Below are 18,670 nucleotides of genomic sequence, written 5' to 3'. Positions count from 1 at the left end.
TTCTTGGCCATCGGTGTTTCTCTCTGTCTCCTTCTCTCTTCCACTCTGCCTAAAAAATCAATGGAAAATATCCTCGGAAGGAAGGAGGGAAGGGAGGAAGGAAGGAAGGAAGGAAGGAAGGAAGGGAGGGAGGGAGGGAGGGAGGGAGGGAGGGAGGGAGGGAAAACAAAGTACGGTGGGATTTTTCACCCCCATTTCTAAGTAGGCGCCCAGCGCAAGAACACCGGAATGTGGCATATTTCTCCACAAGTAGCAATGGTTTTTCTCCTGCTTTCCAATTTTTTGTTTAAAAGGCAAAAAATATACATATACTGGTTTCCCAACTTCAGCATGTTTTTTTTTTTTTGCCCCCTTTCTGCCCTGGCCGGAGTTCCCAGCGCGGCCTGCTGGCCTGGCCCTGACTTCGGCGGCGTGTCCGTGCGGGGATGGACGGAGCTCCGGGGAGGCAGAGGCTTGGCCAGCGGCGCCTGCTCCCCCAAATGAAAGGCTCCGCAGGGAAGGCGCTCCGGGAGCCGCTCCGATCGGCCCGCGCGCCCGCCGGGGGCTCCGGGCCCCCTCCCCGCGCGCCGACCAGGGGCTCCCGGCCCCCTCCCCGCGCGCCAACCAGGGGGCTCCGGGCCCCCTCCCCGCGCGCCCACCAGGGGCTCCCGGCCCCCTCCCCGCGCGCCGACCAAGGGGCTCCCGGGCCCCTCCCCGCGCGCCGACCAGGGGGTTCCCGGCCCCTCCCCGCGCGCCGACCAGGGGGTTCCCGGCCCCCTCCCCGCGCGCCGACCAAGGGGCTCCCGGCCCCCTCCCCGCGCGCCGACCAGGGGGTTCCCGGCCCCCTCCCCGCGCGCCGACCAAGGGGCTCCCGGGCCCCTCCCCGCGCGCCGACCAAGGGGCTCCCGGCCCCCTCCCCGCGCGCCCACCAGGGGGTTCCCGGCCCCCTCCCCGCGCGCCGACCAGGGGGCTCCCGGCCCCCTCCCCGCGCGCCGACCAGGGGGTTCCCGGCCCCCTCCCCGCGCGCCCACCAGGGGGCTCCCGGCCCCCTCCCCGCGCGCCCACCAGGGGGTTCCCGGCCCCCTCCCCGCGCGCCCACCAGGGGGTTCCCGGCCCCCTCCTTGCGCGCCGACCAGGGGGTTCCCGGCCCCCTCCCCGCGCGCCGACCAGGGGGTTCCCGGCCCCCTCCCCGCGCGCCCCCGCGCAGTCTGGCCCGCCCGCCCGCCCGCCCGGGTGAACTTTCTCCTCCTGCGTTTCCGCTTGAACGCCATCCAGCTGCCTCGCCTTTAAAATGCCAGGCCGGCCGCCGCTCGGCTCAGAGCCCCCTCGGCGCGCCCGGCCCTGCCTCGCCTGCGCCCGCACCGCACCGCCCGCCCGGGCGCTGACTCAGCCGCAGCCGGGCCGCCGCGCGCCCCGCCGCCGGGCCTGGCCGCGTCCCCTGCGCCCTCGCGCCCCCGCGCCCCCGGCCCAGAGGCGCCGCAGCCCCCCGCCAGGTCCCCGAGCGCGCGCGCACGGGACCCGCCTCGCCAGGTAAGGAGGATGCGGGGGGCTCCCGGGACCCGCCGGGCGCCTGCGGGCTGGGGCGCAGCGACGTGGGCGCGGCGCGCAGGGGGTCCCGGGCCGCGCGCAGGCAGAGACCCCCCCTTCCTGGGGGCGCAGCGCTGGGGCGCGCCGGGGTTGGAGAGGGCCCGCAGGTCGCCAAAGCCCTGGGGGCCCGGGGGCCGGGGATCCCCGCCGGCCCGCCCTGCAGGGGCCCGGGCGGTGCTGCTGGCGCGGGTCCCCACACCTGGGGGAGTGTCGTGCTGTGTTCAGGCATCGTCATCTCCTCTCCATCGGGGATCCCGGGCCCTCCCGTCTCCATGAGGGGGTCCTGGGCGCCTCTGCCCCGGAGGCGGCGGAGCAGGGTGAGTTGTCGCTGAATCAAAGTTAAGGGATTTGCCTGCAACTTCGGTGCCTGGAATGCAGGTCCCTCCCGTGGCTGCAGGAACAGGACCAGGCAGGGTCCCTCCGCGCAGCCCTGAAGGTCACGGTGGGCTTAACTTCTGGGCAAAGTTCTGGGGGTGCCCCCCGCCCCCCGGCCTTGCTAAAGGTCAGGTCTCCGCGGGATTCGTTCTGACTGGCGGCGACCCAAAAGGCTAACACGCCGCCGTTCACATAGCTCAGCTGGCACCGGTGGAGACGCGCAGCGAGGCTGTGGGTGGTATCTGGGGGCTGGATTCTAGAGCTGGATGTTCCAGGAGCCCCTACTGTGCGCGGGGAAAGTTCTGAAAGGGGGGGACCAGGTGAAAGGTCACCCAGGTGAGGTGACCGGCCTTCCCAGCCCTGAGCCATCTCCCTCTCTCTCTACCCTCACCCGAGGATATTTTCCCATTGATTTCTAGAGAGAGAGGGAGAGACAGAGAGGAACATCGACGTGAGAGAGACACAGCCATGGGTTGCCTCCTGCATGAGCCCCGACCAGGGCCCAGGCCGGGGAGGAGCCTGCAACTGAGGTCCATGCCCTTGACTGGAATCGAACCTGGGACCCTTCAGTCCACAGAACAACACTCTATCCACTGAGCCACACCGGCCGGAGGTCTTAAGCCGCCTCTTGACAAGAATCGGGGACCACCTGAACTGTGTCCCCCGAACCTGCCAGGTGGTGTTAGGGCGTCCTGGAGCCCCACAGCAAGGCCTCCAGGGGTGATTTTCAAACAGGATTTCGATCCAGGCCCTGTTGGCAGGGGTGGCTCGGCCTGAGACACACATGGAAACGTGGGCAGGCAAACCGCACATGCGAACATGCACCTGCTGGCGGGGGCGGGGGAGGGGGGAGGCCTGTGCTGAGACCAGGCAGCGCCCACTCATCCCAAAGACAGAGTGCGGGGTGGCTGCTGGCTTATCGGGCGCCACCTCTGCGTGTGTGTGTGTGTGTGTGTGTGTGTGTGTGTGTGTTCTCGGGGCCGGATGATTGCTTTCCCGCTCACTTTTTCTAGTGGCTTTTTTTTTTTTTTTAATTCCTGGGTGAAATGCACATAATGAATGCATGGCATTTTGGCGGGGTTCTTGTCCCAGCATTACAAAGGGTTCAGCAATCTGGAGAAAGGAGCTGCATGTAGATTCGATAACGAGTCCAAGGATGAAAGATAATTTTGAAAGGCACTGGGGGTCAGAGGAGCTTCCGCTAAAGGAGCTAAAGACTCTCTCCTTGTCTCAGGACCCTTGCTTTTTATTAACACAATTTGTCCTAAGGCAAGGTGGCGATAATACACTTCAGAGGGTAGGGTTTTGTACAGAATCCATTGTCAGATTGGCTGTTCAGGTGTCTGGCCAACAGGAGGCACTAACATTCAGATTGAGATGCCCTGAGCTGTCTGGCAACAGACAATCATCCTATTCAGGTTTGGGGGGAGTGCCGTTTAGCCATTCCAACAGGTGACTACATATGTGGCTCAGCCCTTGTTGAGCCCCCGAGCTTCACCAACCTTTTGATGAAACTCCTGTAATTATGACATGCTGGAACTGGCTTCTGGTAGCGTTTCATGTGTCTCTGAATTCCAGTAGGCCTGGGAATTGATGGCCCACAGCTCTAGCCAGGAGACCTTTCAGACCTCCATGTAACATAAACAAGATGATGGAGGGATAAGGGTTTCTTTAAAAAAAAAATAGCAGGAACCTTACTCAGCCTGGAAAATGAAAAATAGCCCGGCTCGAAGAAGCCACGTGGCCCTTTATAAGTCGCGATGGAGAGAGTCGTGTTTATCTTTCCAGTTCATTTCCTTTACGGAGTTAAAAAAAGAGGCAGCCATTCCGAATAGATTGCCTTGCTGATCTTTCTGCAGCAAATGTTTACGCTGCCAGGCCACACAGTCACAGTGCGCACTCAAAACTCATAGTCCTGCCCGGCCGGCGAGGCTCAGCGGTGGAGCGTTGACCTAGGAACCAGGAGGTCGCGGGTTCGAGTCCCGGTCAGGGCACATGCCCAGGTGGTGGGCTCCATCCCCAGTGTGGGGCGTGCAGGAGGCAGCCGATCCAGGATTCTCTCTGCTCATGGATGTTTCTCTCTCGCTCCCTCTCCCTTCCTCTCCGAGATCAATACAAAGATATTAAAAGCAAAATAAAACAAAACAAATAAAAGCCTGCCGTCCTAAGGTGGCTTGTGGATAGCCATGATTTAAATGGAGAATGAAGTGGTGTCAAGGAAAATCTTAAATTATTCGTCTGGCCACAATGGGAACACAGCGCTTATGAACTTGACTGCGGTCCAAGGCTCTAAGGTCAGTGTTTCTAACAAGCGCCGACGGGGGGAAGACCAAAGTGTGTTGTTGGCTTTTGGCATGAAAAGCGGTGGAACGGGTCCATGGCCGTAAAAAATAAAAATAAAATTCATTTTAAACTGAAGTTCACATTACAGTGTTAAGTGTGACGGCCTTTCCAAATGTAGGTGAATTGCCTCGGGAGGAAACACTCCTGAAGCACATCGGATCCTGCCCCCATCCTGAGGGCCGGGTGCCGGGAAGGGATGTGTTTGCCAGACCCCAGGACCGGCAGGAGAGGCAGTCAGAAGGAAGCCTGGGGTTCGCAGGCAGCCGGCGGGTCGGCATTCAGTCCTGGCTCTGCCGCGGCTCAGGGGACCTGACTGAGTTGCCCTTTGGGGATTCAGGTCTCCTCGTTTTTTTTTTTTTTAAATATATTTTATTGATTTTTTACAGAGAGGAAGAGAGAGGGATAGAGAGTTAGAAACATCGATGAGAGAGATACATCAATCAGCTGCCTCCTGCACACCCCCCACTGGGGACGTGCCCGCAACCAAGGTACATGCCCCTGACCGGGATCGAACCTGGGACCCTTGAGTCCGCAGGCCGACGCTCTATCCACTGAGCCAAACCGGTTTCGGCTACTCCTCGTTTTTATTTATTTTTTTTGGGGGGGGGAGGGAGGTCAATCCTCACCCGAGAATTTTTTTTTTTTTAAATTTTTTTATTGATTTCAGAGAGGAAGGGAGAGGGAGAGAGAGAGAAACATCCATGAGGAGAGAGAATCATGGACCGGCTGCCTCCTGCACGCCCCCTGCTGGGGATCAAGCCTGCAACCCGGGCATGTGCCCTTGGCCGGAATCGAACCCAGGACCCTTCAGTCTGCAGGCCGACGCTCTATCCACTGAGCCACACCAGCCAGGCCAGATATCTCATTTTTTAAAACAAATATATTTTATTGATTTTTTACAGAGAGGAAGGGAGAAGAATAGAGAGTTAGAAACATCGATCAGCTGCCTCCTACACGCCTCCTACTGGGGATGTGCCTGAAACCAAGGTACATGCCCTTGACCGGAATCGAACCCAGGACCCCCCAGTCCGCAGGCCAACGCTCTATCCACTGAGCCAAGCCAGCTAGGGCCAGATCTCTCATTTTTAAAGTACTTCCTATATGCCAAGTGTTTTATAGATCTAAACATAATTCCCAGAGTAACAATTATTTATTACTAGAGGCCTGGTGCACTAAATTCGTGCACTCACGGTGGGGAGGGGGTCCCTCAGCCCGGCCTGCGCCTCTCGCAGTCCGGGAGCCTTCGGGGGATGTCTGACTGCCGTGGAGGTGGGAGAAGCTCCCGCCACCTCCGCTGCGCTCGCCAGCCGTGAGCCCGGCTTCTGGCTGAGCGGCGCTCCCCCTGTGGAAGCACACTGACCACCAGGGGGCAGCTCCTGCGTTGAGCGTCTGCCCTCTGGTGGTCAGTGTGTGTCATAGCGACCGGTCGTTCCGCCGTTCGGTCGATTTGCATATTATGCTTTTATGATATAGGATTTTTTACTGCTCACCTGAGGACAGGCTTAGAGAGAGGAAGGGAGAGAGAGAAACATCGATGTGAGAGAGAGAGAGAGGCATGGTTGCCTTCTGTACTTGCCCTGACCAGGGATCGAACCGGCAGCCTTTCGGCACCCGGGATGACGCTCAACCAGCCGAGCCGCTCTGGCTGGGCCGGAGCAGCCATGCTCACCGCCATTTTCCCGGCGAGGAGCCTGATGATGGGAGGGGCACCTGGAACCCCCCGGGTCAGTTCGGGTAGGAGAGCAGGTCTGTGCCGAACGGGGCTCGTCGATCTTTGTTGTCGGTGTTAATCCTCCTCCGAGGATGTTTTCCCCATTGATGTTTGCAGAGAGGGAGGAAGGGGGAGGGAGAGACAGAGGGAAACATCGACATGAGAGAGACACATCCATGGGTTGCCTCCCCCACACGTCCTGGCTGGGGCCAGGGATCCAACTTGCAACCCAGGTCCGTGCCCTTGACTGGGTGGCCGGTGTGGCTCAGTGGATAGAGCCTCAGCCTGAGGATGGAAGGGTCCCGTGTTTGATTCCCGGTCAAGGGCACATGACCGGGTTGCGGGCTCGATCCCCAGTGTGGGGCGTGCAGGAGGCAGCCGATCCATGATTCTCTCTCATCATGGATGTTTCTCTCTCTCTATCCCTCTCCCTTCCTCTCTGACATCAATAAAAAATATATTTAAAAAAAAACACAGCCCTAGCCGGTTTAGCTCAGTGAATAGAGCATCAGCCTGTGGACTGAAGGGTCCCGGGTTCGATTCCCGGTCAGGGCACATGCCCGGGTTGTGGGCTTGATCCCCAGTAGGGGGCCTGCAGGAGGCAGCCGATCAATGATTCTCTCTCATCATGGATGTTTCTATCTCTCCCTTCCTCTCTGAAATCAATAGAAATATATATTTTTTAAAAATCCTGCGAAATCAATAAAGAAATTAAAAAAAAAAAAAAGAACCAATCTGAAAGAGCTCCCAGTGGTCAAAGCTGAAAAAAAAAAAGTGCAACAAAAGAAACAGTATTGGATTAAATAAGGTATAAAAAAAAAAAATCCTGCAACCCTTCAGTTCTGGAGGGCGGATGCTGTAACCATTGAGCAACACTGGCCAGGACTGGGCTCATTGGATGTGGGTCCCCTGTGGGCACCCCTCCGGCGGGGCTGCTCAGGGGGGAGCACCCTGATGGCGAGGCAGCCCCACCCTCTCACATGGCGGCGGGGGTGGGGGCGGGCAGGAACTGGAATCCACAATCAGTTAGTGCTTAGAAGCCCCTACATCCTCCCGAGACTCAGTTTCCCTGTTTATAAACTCGGGGAGGTATTGCCTACCGGGCTGGGTGTGGGAACCACCACGGATGAGCTTAGTGCCCGGCGAGCGTGGCTCAGTGGTTGAGCATCGACCCACGAACCAGGAGGTCAGGATTCGATTCCTGGTCAAGGCCACATGCCCGGGTTGTGGCTTGATCCCCACTAGGGGGCGTATTGGAGGCAGCCGATCCAGGATCCTCTCTCGTTGATGTTTCTCTCTCTCCCTCTCCCTTCCCCTCTGAAATCAATAAAGGTATTTTTAAAGAATAAAATAAAATCCTATATAATAAAGAGATGATATGCAAATTGACTGTCACGCCATCACAAAGATGGCGGCGCCCACAGCAGGGGGCCTCAGGTCCTCCTGCACCCCCCACTGACTGAGGTTCAGGCGAGCAGGGCCGCCCGTAGCTCAGGTAACCAGGGCCGGCCAAGGCTTGCGCTGCCGGCAGTGGCAGCAGCAGAGGTGTGATGGGGCGTCGCCTTCCCCTGATCGCCGGGTCACCTCCCGCCCCTGAGGGCTCCCAGACTGTGAGACAGGGCAGGCTGGGCAGAGGGACCCCCCGTCCAGTGCATGAATTTTCATGCACTGGGCGTCTAGTTAAAATAATTAAAGAACCAATAGATAAGGAATCACGCAGTCCAGGCCCACGGCGGTCCCTGGGGATTGGACTAGGATGCTATTTCTGTGGACATGAATGTCCGTGCTCAGATGGCTGTGACGACTTGACCCCAGGCGGCGGGCACGGGGGCGTCTGTGTGGCACCCAGCAGCTGGCACTGGTGGCCAACAAGAGGCCTCGACCCCTTCGGCCTGTGTCCTCCCGTCCAGCTCCCTCGGGCCACGCGGGCGCCTCCTTGGCTCGGACGGAGCTTTCCGGGGCACGGAGGCGGCAAACAGATGGCGCACGTCTGCCGGGCCTCCCTCCCCTGCCTGGAGCAGACACGGCTAATCCATCAGGATGCTCTTCCCCACGGAGCCCGGGGGGCGGGAGCTCAGAGTCTCTCTCCACACCACCTGGCGGCCACCCGTCTTCTCCTGGGTCCCGTGGAGGCGTGAATGTGACCTGTGACCTTTATTATTTGTTTGTTGTTCATCCTCACCCCGAGGATATGTTCCCATGGATTCTTAGGGAGAGTGGAAGGGAGAGGGAGAGACAGAGAGAAACATCGATGGGAGAGAAACATCCATCAGCTGCCTCCTGCACACTCCCCCACTGGGGATGTGCCCGCAACCCAGGTACATGCCCTTGACCGGAATCGAACCCGGGACCCTTCAGTCCGCAGGCCGACGCTCTACCCACTGAGCCATACTGGTAAGGCCTGACTCTCTGATCTTGATGCCCTCATCGTCACCCCTGTCTCACCCAGGGGGAAACTGAGGCCTGGAGAGGTTAGATAACCAGCCCACGTTGCCCTGCTAGTCAGCGGGACTGGGCTGAGATTCAACACCCAAGGACTGGCTCCGGTCCCTCCTCCCTCCTCCCCCCCCCCCCCGCCCTACGCACTCTCCCCGTCTGTGGAGGCGGCTGGGACACAGATCGTGTGTCAGGAGGGGTGGGTGCCCGGCTGCCTCAGGGCTGACCTTGCTGCTGTCCATGGGGGAGATCCCGGACCAGCAGCCGCACCACCACCAGGGGACCTATTAGCAGCAGGACTCCCAGTCAGCGTGTCACCTTCGCTGGGATGGCGGAGGGCAGCGCCTGGCTCTGACTCACTCTCTCTCGGCCGGGACTGTGCCCGGCCCCGGGGGCACCCTGCACCCGCCTGGGATGCACAGACTCGGCACGGAGTCTGCCCCAGGCTTCCCTTCTCCCGACGCGGAGACCACGGCCCGGGCTGTGCATCCTCCTGTGAGAATACGGTCAGCCGGTCGCAGCCTCAGGCCCAGCCCCAACCCTGGGTCCCCCCTGGGTCGGGCCGGCCCCCCCGCTCCTGGTTCTGTGTATCAAGAGGAAAGGGATGATTGTGGCCTCTGTGGATGTGCACACACATCCAGCCCCCGTGGCCCCCGCTGTCCTGAGCGCGGGGCTGGGCCCATCCGTTCTGGAGCCTCGTCTGCGTGTGGGAGTCTCGCTGGCTGGGCTCCGGCTGGGCTCGGGGGAGAGGAAGCATGGAGCAGAGTGCGTGTGCGTGGGAAGGCGCTGTGCTGAGCGGAGAACAGGACTCCAAACACGGAGGGGCAATTAGTAACCTCACCCAGAGCCCTAGCCGGTGTGGCTCAGTGGACAGAGTGTCAGCCTGCGGACCGAAGGGTCCCCGGTTCGATTCTGGTCAAGGGCACGTAGTACCTGGGTTGCAGGCTCCTCCCCGGCCCGGGCCCTGGTCAGGGTGCGCGTGCGGGAGGCAACCCATCGATGTGTTGCTCTCACATCCGTGTTTCTCTCTGTCTCCCCCTCTCCCTTCCATTCTCTCTAAAAATCAATGGAAAAATATCCTCGGGTGAGGATTAAAATAATCTACACTAATAAAAGAGAAACATGCAAATTGACCATCACTCCACTACGCCCACCAGCCAATCAGGAGTGAGTATGAAAATTAACCCAACAAAGATGGCAGTGGCCACGGAACTGGAGCGAGCAGGAGGCTTGGGTTGCCCCTGGTGACGGAAGAAGCCAAACTTCCCGCCTGCCCTGGCCGCCTCTGAAGGAGGGGCTGGGAGCCTGGGTCGCCAGGGGGCGTGGCCAGCCTGCAAACAGCCATCAGCCCCTTACCCAGGCTGGCCACACCCCCATGGGGTGAGGGTCCTGCTGGGGGGTTTAGCCAGCCTGCAAACAGCCATCAGCCCCTCACCCAGGCTGGCCATGCCCCCCCCAGTGGGGACCCTCACCCCATGGGGGCGTGGCTGGCCTGCAAACCACCACAGGCCCCTCGCCCAGGCCGCCCCATGCCCCAAGGGAACCCATACCCTGATCCGGGACACCCTTCAGGGCAAACCAGCCGGCCCCCACCCATGCACCAGGCCTCTATCTATGCCAGTGGCCGGCAAACTGCGGCTTGCGAGCCACATGCGGCTCTTTGGCCCCTTGAGTGTGGCCCTTCCACAAAATACCACGTGTGAGCACGCACATACAGTGCGATTGAAACTTCGTGGCCCATGTGCAGAAGTCGGTTTTCGGCCGGGGCGAGTCTATTTTGAAGAAGTGGCGTTAGAACACTCAAGGGGCCAAAGAGCCGCATGTGGTTCGCGAGCTGCGGTTTGCCGACCACTGATCTATACTAATAAAAGGGTAATATGCTAATTAGACCAGGAGACCTTCCGGACGTTCTTCTGGACAAAGCCATGGTGGCAGGGCCGAGGTAGAGGCAGTTAGAGGCCAAGAGGGGAGGGCAGTTGTGGGTGATCAGGCTGGCTGGGGGGGGGGCAGTTAGGGGTGAGCAGACCAGCAGGGGGCCAGTTGGGGGTGAGCAGGCCATCAGTGGGGGTCAGTTGGGGACGAGAAGGTCGTCAGTGGGGGTCAGTTGGGGGTGATCAGGACAGCGGGGGGAGCAGTTGGGGATGAGCAGGCCGGTGGGTGGGGCAGTTGGGGGCGAGCAGGCTGGCAGGGGGAACATTTGGGGGCAAGCAGGCCAGTGGTGGGGGGCAGTTGGGGGCGAGCAGGCTGGCAGGCAGAGTGGTTAGGGGCAATCAGGCAGGCAGGCAGGTGAGCGGTTAGGAACCAGCAGTCCTGGATTGCGAGAGGGATGTCCGACTGCCAGTTTAGGCCTGATCCCTGTAACTGACAGTAGGACATCCTTCGAGGGGTCCCAGATTGGAGAGGGTGCAGGCCGGGCTGAGGGACACCCACCTCGTGCACGAATTTCGTGCACCAGGCCACTAGTCTATCTATATAAAAGCCTAAGGGACCCAACGGCCGAGCGCTGTGATGCGCACTGACCACCAGGGGGCAGACACTCAACACAGGAGCTGCCCCCTGGTGGTCCGTGCGCTCCCACGATAACCTCCCGCGGCCCTGTTCGCCCGCCAGGCCGAGGGACCTGACCCGTGCACGAATTCGTGCACGGGGCCTCTAGTAACAACAACAACAACAATAATAATATCACGTGGGGCCAATCTTCCCAGTCCCACAGCCTCGGGACCAGGACGTGAGGCTCAGCCGGGTGCTGAAGGTGGTGTCTGTGGGGAAGACAGAGAATAGCAGGGGGGTGGGGCCGGGCCCACCATCCCCACCCACCCCAGCGGGCATGCCGCCTCGCTCCAGATGGCGCCCAGGGCATCCTCCGCACACTCACTGCCCCCCCCCAACCCCGCTGCACCCCGCTGTGCACATGGCACTCTCCACCCGCTGGTGCGCAACCCTCTTTCCCATTTGCTGCATCAGAGCCGCCAGCTGGGGAGATGGAGCCACGGCTCCCTCAGGGGAGGAGGCCCTGGTGGCGGGCGGCCCCGCCCCGTGTGAGACGACCCAATCCACACGAGCTACCTCCCCTCGCTGGCCCTCAGGGGCACAGTTCACCCTCTCGGGTCAAGGGCTCTGACAGAGACGCTTCTGCATCCAACGTTTTGCAGGAAAGGAAGGGAGATGAGGGCACTAGAGTCTGCATTCTCTTGCCCGGCCGATGTGGCTCAGTGGTTGGGTATCAACCTCGGAACCAGGAGGTCAGAGTTCGATTCCTGGTCAGGGCACATGCCCGGGTTGCGGGCTCGATCCCCAGTGGGGGGCGTGTAGGAGGCAGCCGATGGATGATTCTCATCATTGATGTTTCTCCCCCCCCTCCATCCTCTCTATCCTATCTAATAAAGAGGGAATATGCTAATTGACCCTCACAGTCGCAAAGATGGCGGCGCACACAGCCAATAAGGAGGGAATATGCTAATTGACTGCCCTGCCCTCAAAGATGGCGGCACCCACAGCCAGTAAGGAGGGAATATGCTAATTGACTGCCCTGCCCTCAAAGATGGCGGCATCCAGTCCCGTCAGCCCCGCCAGGGCGGCAGGCGCGCCTGCCTCCGGAGTCCCCCTGTCCTCTCAGCCCCCCAGCCGCCCAGGGCTGCCCGATGCTCAGGTAACCAGGGCCACCCGAGGCTTGCGCTGTCGGCCGTGGCAGCAGCAGAGGTGTGATGGGGCAGCGCCTTCCCCTGATCGCTGGGTCGCCTCCCGCCCCTGAGCATTCCTGGACTGTGAGAGGGGGCAGGCCGGGCTGAGGGACCGCCCCCCCCCCCCCCGCGCTCCAGTGCATGAATTTTCATGCACCGGGCCTCTAGTAAAATATATTTTACCTGGCCGGTGTGGCTCCGTGCATAGAGCGTTGGCCTGCGGACTGAAGGGTCCCAGGTTCAATTCCCGGTCAGGGGCACATGCCCGGGTTGCGGGCTCGATCCCCAGTGGGGGGTGTGCAGGAGGCAGCCGATCCATGATTCTCTCTCATCAGTGATGTTCCTCTCTCTCTCTCTCTCTCTCTCTCTCTCTCTCTCTCTCTTCCTCTCCAACATTAATAAAAATATATTAAACAACAACAACAAAAAAAAGAGTAAAAGATGACCCCAGCAGCCACGTCCCGTGGGGTCATTGACGGGCCCAGATCAGCACCCGGATTCTGAAGCTAGTTGGCATCCAGCGCCCTGGAAGCTGGCGATGGACTGCGTGGCTTGTGCGGCCTCGGGGCCGAAGGAGAGGCAGTCGTGTTGGGGACCACGGGGCAGGCTGCCGGGAGGGAAGGAGCGGCAGGGAGTTCAGCGCTGCGTCCCCCTGGGCGTCGGCCCTCCCTTCCCCGCGGAGCTGGCTGGGGCTGTGCCCGCTGGGGGCGAAGGCTGGTGGGCCGGCTCCAGCTGGGAGGCCGGGAGACGGCGAATCTGCTGCTCTCCGCGTTCCCATTCCTGGCACTCGCCCCAGATGGAAAGATCTAGAAAACACTGACTTCCTCTGCGTCCGCCTCCAGGTTACAGGACCCGGCCCGGGCGCCCCGACATTGGGGGGAGGGTCGCCAGGCGGTGTCTCTGGGCCTGACCTCTACATTCCCGTGGGGCGCCCCTGTGAGCTGGACGCACACCCTGGCCTGGGGCGTGGGGACGTCAGAATTCAGGGTCCTGCTGGGAGGCTGAGGAGCGTGGAACTCTAGCCCCACCATCCTTCCCCAGACGACCCCCCGAGGAGGACACATCCCGGGGCCCAGGCTCAGGCCTGGGTGGGGTCAGACACGCGGGTTTGCTCCAAGTTGGCTGCCATTGCTCTGAGCTTCTTCTTCTTCTTTTTTTTTTAATATATTTTATTGATTTTTTACAGAGAGGAAGAGAGAGGGATAGAGAGTCAGAAACATCGATGAGAGAGAAACATCCATCAGCTGCCTCTTGCACACCCCCTACTGGGGATGTGCCCAAAACCAAGGTACATGCCCTTGACCGGAATCGAACCTGGGACCCTTCAGTCCGAAGGCCGATGCTCTATCCACTGAGCCAAACCGGTTTCGGCTGAGCTTCTTTTTTTTAATCCTCACCTGAGGATATTTTTCCATTGCTTTTTATATATATATATTTGTACTAGAGGCCTGGTGCACGAAATTCATGCACGGGTGGGGGTCCCTCAGCCCGGCCTGCACCCTCTCCAATCTGGGACCCCTCGGGGGATGTCCGACTGCCGGTTTGGGCATGATCCCGGGGATCGGGACTAAACCGGCAGTCGGACATCCCTCTCGCAATCCGGAACTGCTGGCTCCTAACCGCTCACCTGCCTGCCTGCCTGATTGCCCCTAACCACTCTGCCTGCCTGCCTGCTCGCCCCCAACTGCCCCCCCCCTGCCGGCCTGCTCACTTCCAACTGGCCCCCCCTGCCGGCCTGCTCACCCCCAACTGCTCCCCCCTGCCGGCCTGCTCACCCCCAACTGGCCCCCCCCCCCCTGGCATGATCACCCACAACAGCCCCCCCACTGGCCTAATCTCCTACAACTGCCGCGCAATCCTGGCTGATCACTCACAACTGCCCTCCCCTCTTGGCCCCTAACTGCCTCTACCTCAGCCCCGCCACCATGGCTTTGTCTGGAAGAACCTCCAGAAGGACTCCTGGAAGGTCTCCCAGTCTAATTAGCATATTACCCTTTTATTAGTATAGATTGATTTCACAGAGAGGGAGATGGAGAGAGAGAGGAATATCAATAAGGAGAGAGAATCATGGATTGGCTGCCTCCTGCACGCCCCATCCTGGGGATCGATCGAGCCCGCAACCCGGGGATGTGCCCTGATCGGGAATTGAACCAGGATTGCCTGGTTCACAGGTCGACGCTCAACCACTGAGTCACACGAGCCTCAACCACTGAGTCACACGAGCCGGGCGCTTTTCTGCGTCGTAAATTTCTCGAACAATTACAGCGGCAGATCTTTGGCTGCCATGAGGAAGGCACCGTCCTTCCTCCCCTCCCTCCCCAGCACACGCATCTGATCAATCCGTAAGCTCCCTTTGCCAGATGAAGAGAGTTCTAGAGGCGGATGGGGGTGGGGGATGGCTGTGCAACATACGGGTGTACTTAACCCACTAACTGGCACACCTAGCAATGGTTAGGATGGTGAATGTCGTTAAGCTGGTGTTACCAGAATTTTCTTTTTAAGTATCATTTTTGTTAACGTAAAAACCATTGAAACCCATAAAGAATTTCTGTGAGTTTATTTGAGCCAAACTGTGGACAATTGCCGGGAAGCAGAGCCTCAACGGATGGGGATGATGCTCCGGAGAATGGGGGTTCCATCTGTGTTTACACATTGCCATCGAAGGAGGGACGCAGGTGGGTGACATGTGATCCATTGGGGACGGACCAGAGAGGCGGGAGCAGGCAAAGCGGGGAACCCCTGGGATTGGATAAAAGGTAAAATGATGGACACACACTCAGGTGGGTGCAGGGACAATTCACATGACAATGAGGGGATCTGTGGTCTCTGTCCTGGCGCCCAGCACAGTAGGCTGTGCCCCGAGGGGTCCAGGAAAAGGGGAGTTACAAGGTACCCAGACATTTCACCGATATGCTATAGGCAAAAGGCAAATGGGCTCAGTAAAGATCTAAGTGGATCTTTGTCAGGAAAAATACCGGCCTAGGACATGGCTCCCCACCCGAACCTGTTTGTAGTTAAATATTTCATTTCAGACCATCCTGTGGGGTGACGTTAGGTCTTTGAGTTTGCAAGGCCGCCACGCAGGCCTCCCCTGAGCTGTCAGGTCAGCACGTGGCCCCTTTCGTCCACATTTTTAAAAGAGAGCAGTCAACATTAGAACAAAGCCCAGGCCTCCCGCCGGCCCAGTCACGTCTGGGGCAGGATCTGACGCTGTGTCCTGCTCTGTTTCAGCTACACCGGCGCCTGCTCTCCGAGGGAACGGACTCTGCTCTCAGCCGCTCCCAGCTGCCATGTCCAGCCACTGCCCCTCCCTCCCGCAGCAGCCCCACCCAGGGTGCCAGCTCACCCCATGGCCCTTATGAAGAGGTGACTCCGTTTTCTCTCATCTCTTGCTTCTCTCCCGAATCTCTCTATTCACTCTAATCTCTCTATTTACTAGAATCTCTCCCTTCTCGGTGGAATCTGTTTTCTCTGAACTCTCACTTCTGTCTTGAGTCATGCAATTGATTTTTGCTGAGTCAAGCAATTGATTTTGCTGTCATGCAATTGATTTTGCTGTCATGCAATTGATATTTGCTGAGTCATCCAATTGATTTTTGCTGAGTCATCTGATCAATATTGCTGAGTCATGCAATTGATTTTGCTGAGTCATCTGATTGATTTTTGCTGTCAGCTGATCAATTTTGCTGAGTCATGCAATTGATTTTGCTGGGTCATCCAATTGATTTTTGCTGAGTCATCAAATTGATTTTTTTTTGCTGAGTCATCCCATTGATTTTGCCGAGTCATCAAATTGAGTGACCACTCCGACCAGCAGGTCAGTGCCCTCCGGGGACAGGTGGGGAGGAAGACAAGATGTGGGCGAGGGGACAGCACGATCCCCGGTGGTTACTGGTGGGCCAGGTTGCCAAGCAGAAGCCGGCCCAGGTGTCCTCCTGATGCTTCGGAGTGGGTGGGGGGGATGGATCCACTGCTTCCACCAGAGGAGGGAGGGGCCTGCAGAGGCCTGCGGCTGGGGAGGGGGGCCTTGGGTGACTCATTTCCCCTTCCTGGGCCTCAGTGTCCACATTTATAACACAGCCAGAGTGACGCCTGGCTGACCTGCCTCCAGGGCTGTCCTGAGGATGAAATAATTGACTGGGCGTGAAATGCAATGTGCAGCCCTGGCTGGTGTGGCTCAGTGGATAGAGCATCGGCCTGTGGACTGAAGGGTCCTGGGTTCGATTCTGGTCAAGGGCACATGCCCAGGTTGCAGGCTTGATCCCCAGTAGGGGGATGTGCAGGAGGCAGCCAATCAATGATTCCCTGTCATCATTGATGTTTCTATCTTTCTCTCCCTCTCCCTTCTTCTCTGAAATCAATAAAAATATATTTAAAAAATGCAATGTGCAACTAAATGCGCCAAGATTTTGCACTTGGCTCCGGGGGGCCGAGGCAGATAAGGAGGGGAGTGGGTGCCCTGCCCCTGCCTCAGGCCAGAGGGCACGACCCTCCCTGCCCACAGGAGGACCAGGGTCCAGAGCTTCTGTTCCACATCGCAGCCGGGTCCAGTTTCGTATTCAGACTAATGAAAAGTACGTTAGTCCACAGTACGGGTCCCACATGGCTGTGGGTCATGTGGCTGCAGGGGAGCATGACCCCTGCCACAGGCGTCCCAAGAGGGCCAGAGGGTCAAAGGCCAAGGGCCAAGAGCTGAAAGCGCCCTCCTTCGTTCAGAAGTTTATATTCAGGTTACCTGCCCTGGCAGTGGCCACGCCTCTTTTGGCCACTAATTTGTTTCCAGGTGTGACTGACAGACGGTAGGCACCGTCCCATAGTACTCAGACCTTACTGGACATGCGTCTCCTCACCAGGGCCTTCCCCCATCCATCGACAAAAAACAGGCTTGGAGAACGTTAAATGGACAAAGCTATATTATCTAGTCTTTCTTTTACTCCTTTCCTATCTTCTATCATAATGATAAAAGGGTAATATGCTAATTAGACTGGATGTCTTCCGGACGTCATTCCGGATGTCCTTCCTGACAAAGCCAGGGCCAGAGGGAAGCCAGCCGGGGTCCTGGGAACCTGCAGGCGGCCGGAGGAGGGAAGCCCGGGTCCCGGGTGCCAGCAGCTGGGGGAAAGAAGGCCTACTCTTGTACGAATTTTCGTGCATCGGGCCTCTAGTTAAATAATAACTGCCCAACCGGTGTGGCTCAGTGAGCCTCAACCTATGAACCAGGAGGTCGAGGTTCGATTCCTGGTCAGGGCACAGGCCCAGGTTGCAGGCTCGATCCCCAGTGGGGGGCGTGCAGGAGGCAGCCAATCCATGGTCCTCTCTCATTATGGATGTTTCTCTCTCTCCCTCTCCCTTCCTCCCTCTGAATCAATAAAGACATTAAAGCAATTTTTAAAAAATTAATAATAATGAAATGGTGACAACAGTCTCGCTGGCACACCTCTCCACAGGGCTGGAAGATGGTCCCAGGCCCCCGGCAGCCAGAGGAGGAGCCCCCCGCCGCCGCCGCCGGCCCGCGATGGAGGAGCCCACGCCCGAGGCCGTCTACGTGGACGTGGACAAAGGACTGACCCTGGCCTGCTTTGTGTTCCTCTGCCTCTTCCTCGTGGTCATGATCATCCGCTGCGCGAAGGTCATCATGGACCCGTACAGCGCCATCCCCACGTCCACCTGGGAGGAGCAGCACCTGGATGACTGATGGGGGCGGGGCGGGGCGGGGCGGCGGCTCAGGTGGCGCCAAGGGGTCCCGGTTGGGGGAGGGGTTGGAGAAAGCCCCTTAGCCTCGCCTGCTCCCACACACGCATCAGAGTGACATGCTCAGGGTGCCCCAGGGGTTCCAGCCGTGGGCCAGTTTGGGGAACGCGGTGACTATGGGGCGGTCACCACCCCTGGCTCCAGCAGGACACCCAGTGTGACACCACCGTGGCCTCCTTTGGGGGGCCCCTCTGCCCATCAGATGCAAACTGGCCCGTGCACTGGCCCTGGGGTGGGGAGCCCCCAGCAAAGACGTCCCCTCCCGGAACCCAAGCCCCTCCAGGGGGGCATTGTGAACGGGGTGGTGGAGACTCCCCCAAAAAGCCACGGGGACTGCTTCCCGGCTGCATTTTTAAAAACGAAAACAGAGAGGGGTATATTTTTCCTGTTGCTGATGAGGTGTGCGTTTTAGAAATTTGGGGGGGGAGAAATACAGAAACATGGAACCCCGCCTCCCAGGAGCCGCTACTTTGAAAGAGAAGTCCAGTCTTTACACACAGTATTTGCATGGCGTGTGGTTCATGTTACAGCGAGAGGACGTCCCGGTCCCTCGCCCGCATGTCAGACCCGGAGTCCCTGTTGGTGGAGAATCCCATCAGGGGGCGAGGTCGGCGCTGAGTAATTCCCCACTTTGGTCAGACATTGGAATCTTCTCATTTTCTCTCCCACAAAATTGTTGCCGCCAGTCACATCTTCCTTTAAAATATACACCGAGGGACCAGATCATGATGATGTCTGAACGCATAGTAATCTGGCCACTCAGTGTGTGTATATATATATTAGAGGCCCGGTGCATGAATTCGTGCAT

At 58.9% G+C, this 18,670-nt stretch overlaps 1 protein-coding gene across 1 annotated transcript; it reads left to right on the top strand.

Moving 5' to 3' along the window:
- Window positions 1–1,332: 1,332 nt before the first annotated feature.
- CTXND1 (cortexin domain containing 1) lies at window positions 1,333–17,806 on the top strand (the record flags this gene model as incomplete). The annotated part of the gene is made up of 3 exons (XM_079764185.1): window positions 1,333–1,509; window positions 15,343–15,477; window positions 17,559–17,806. Exon 3 carries the CDS (start codon window positions 17,627–17,629, stop codon window positions 17,804–17,806), a length of 180 nt encoding a protein of 59 aa, XP_079620311.1. The 5' UTR covers window positions 1,333–1,509; window positions 15,343–15,477; window positions 17,559–17,626.
- Window positions 17,807–18,670: the final 864 nt, after the last annotated feature.

This window comes from Cnephaeus nilssonii, assembly GCF_951640355.1.
Source record: "Cnephaeus nilssonii genome assembly, chromosome: 24".
NCBI classification, from domain to species: Eukaryota; Metazoa; Chordata; class Mammalia; order Chiroptera; family Vespertilionidae; genus Cnephaeus; species Cnephaeus nilssonii.
The sequence above is the reverse complement of the archived record's forward strand: the minus strand, read 5'-3'. Positions and strand labels throughout refer to the sequence as shown.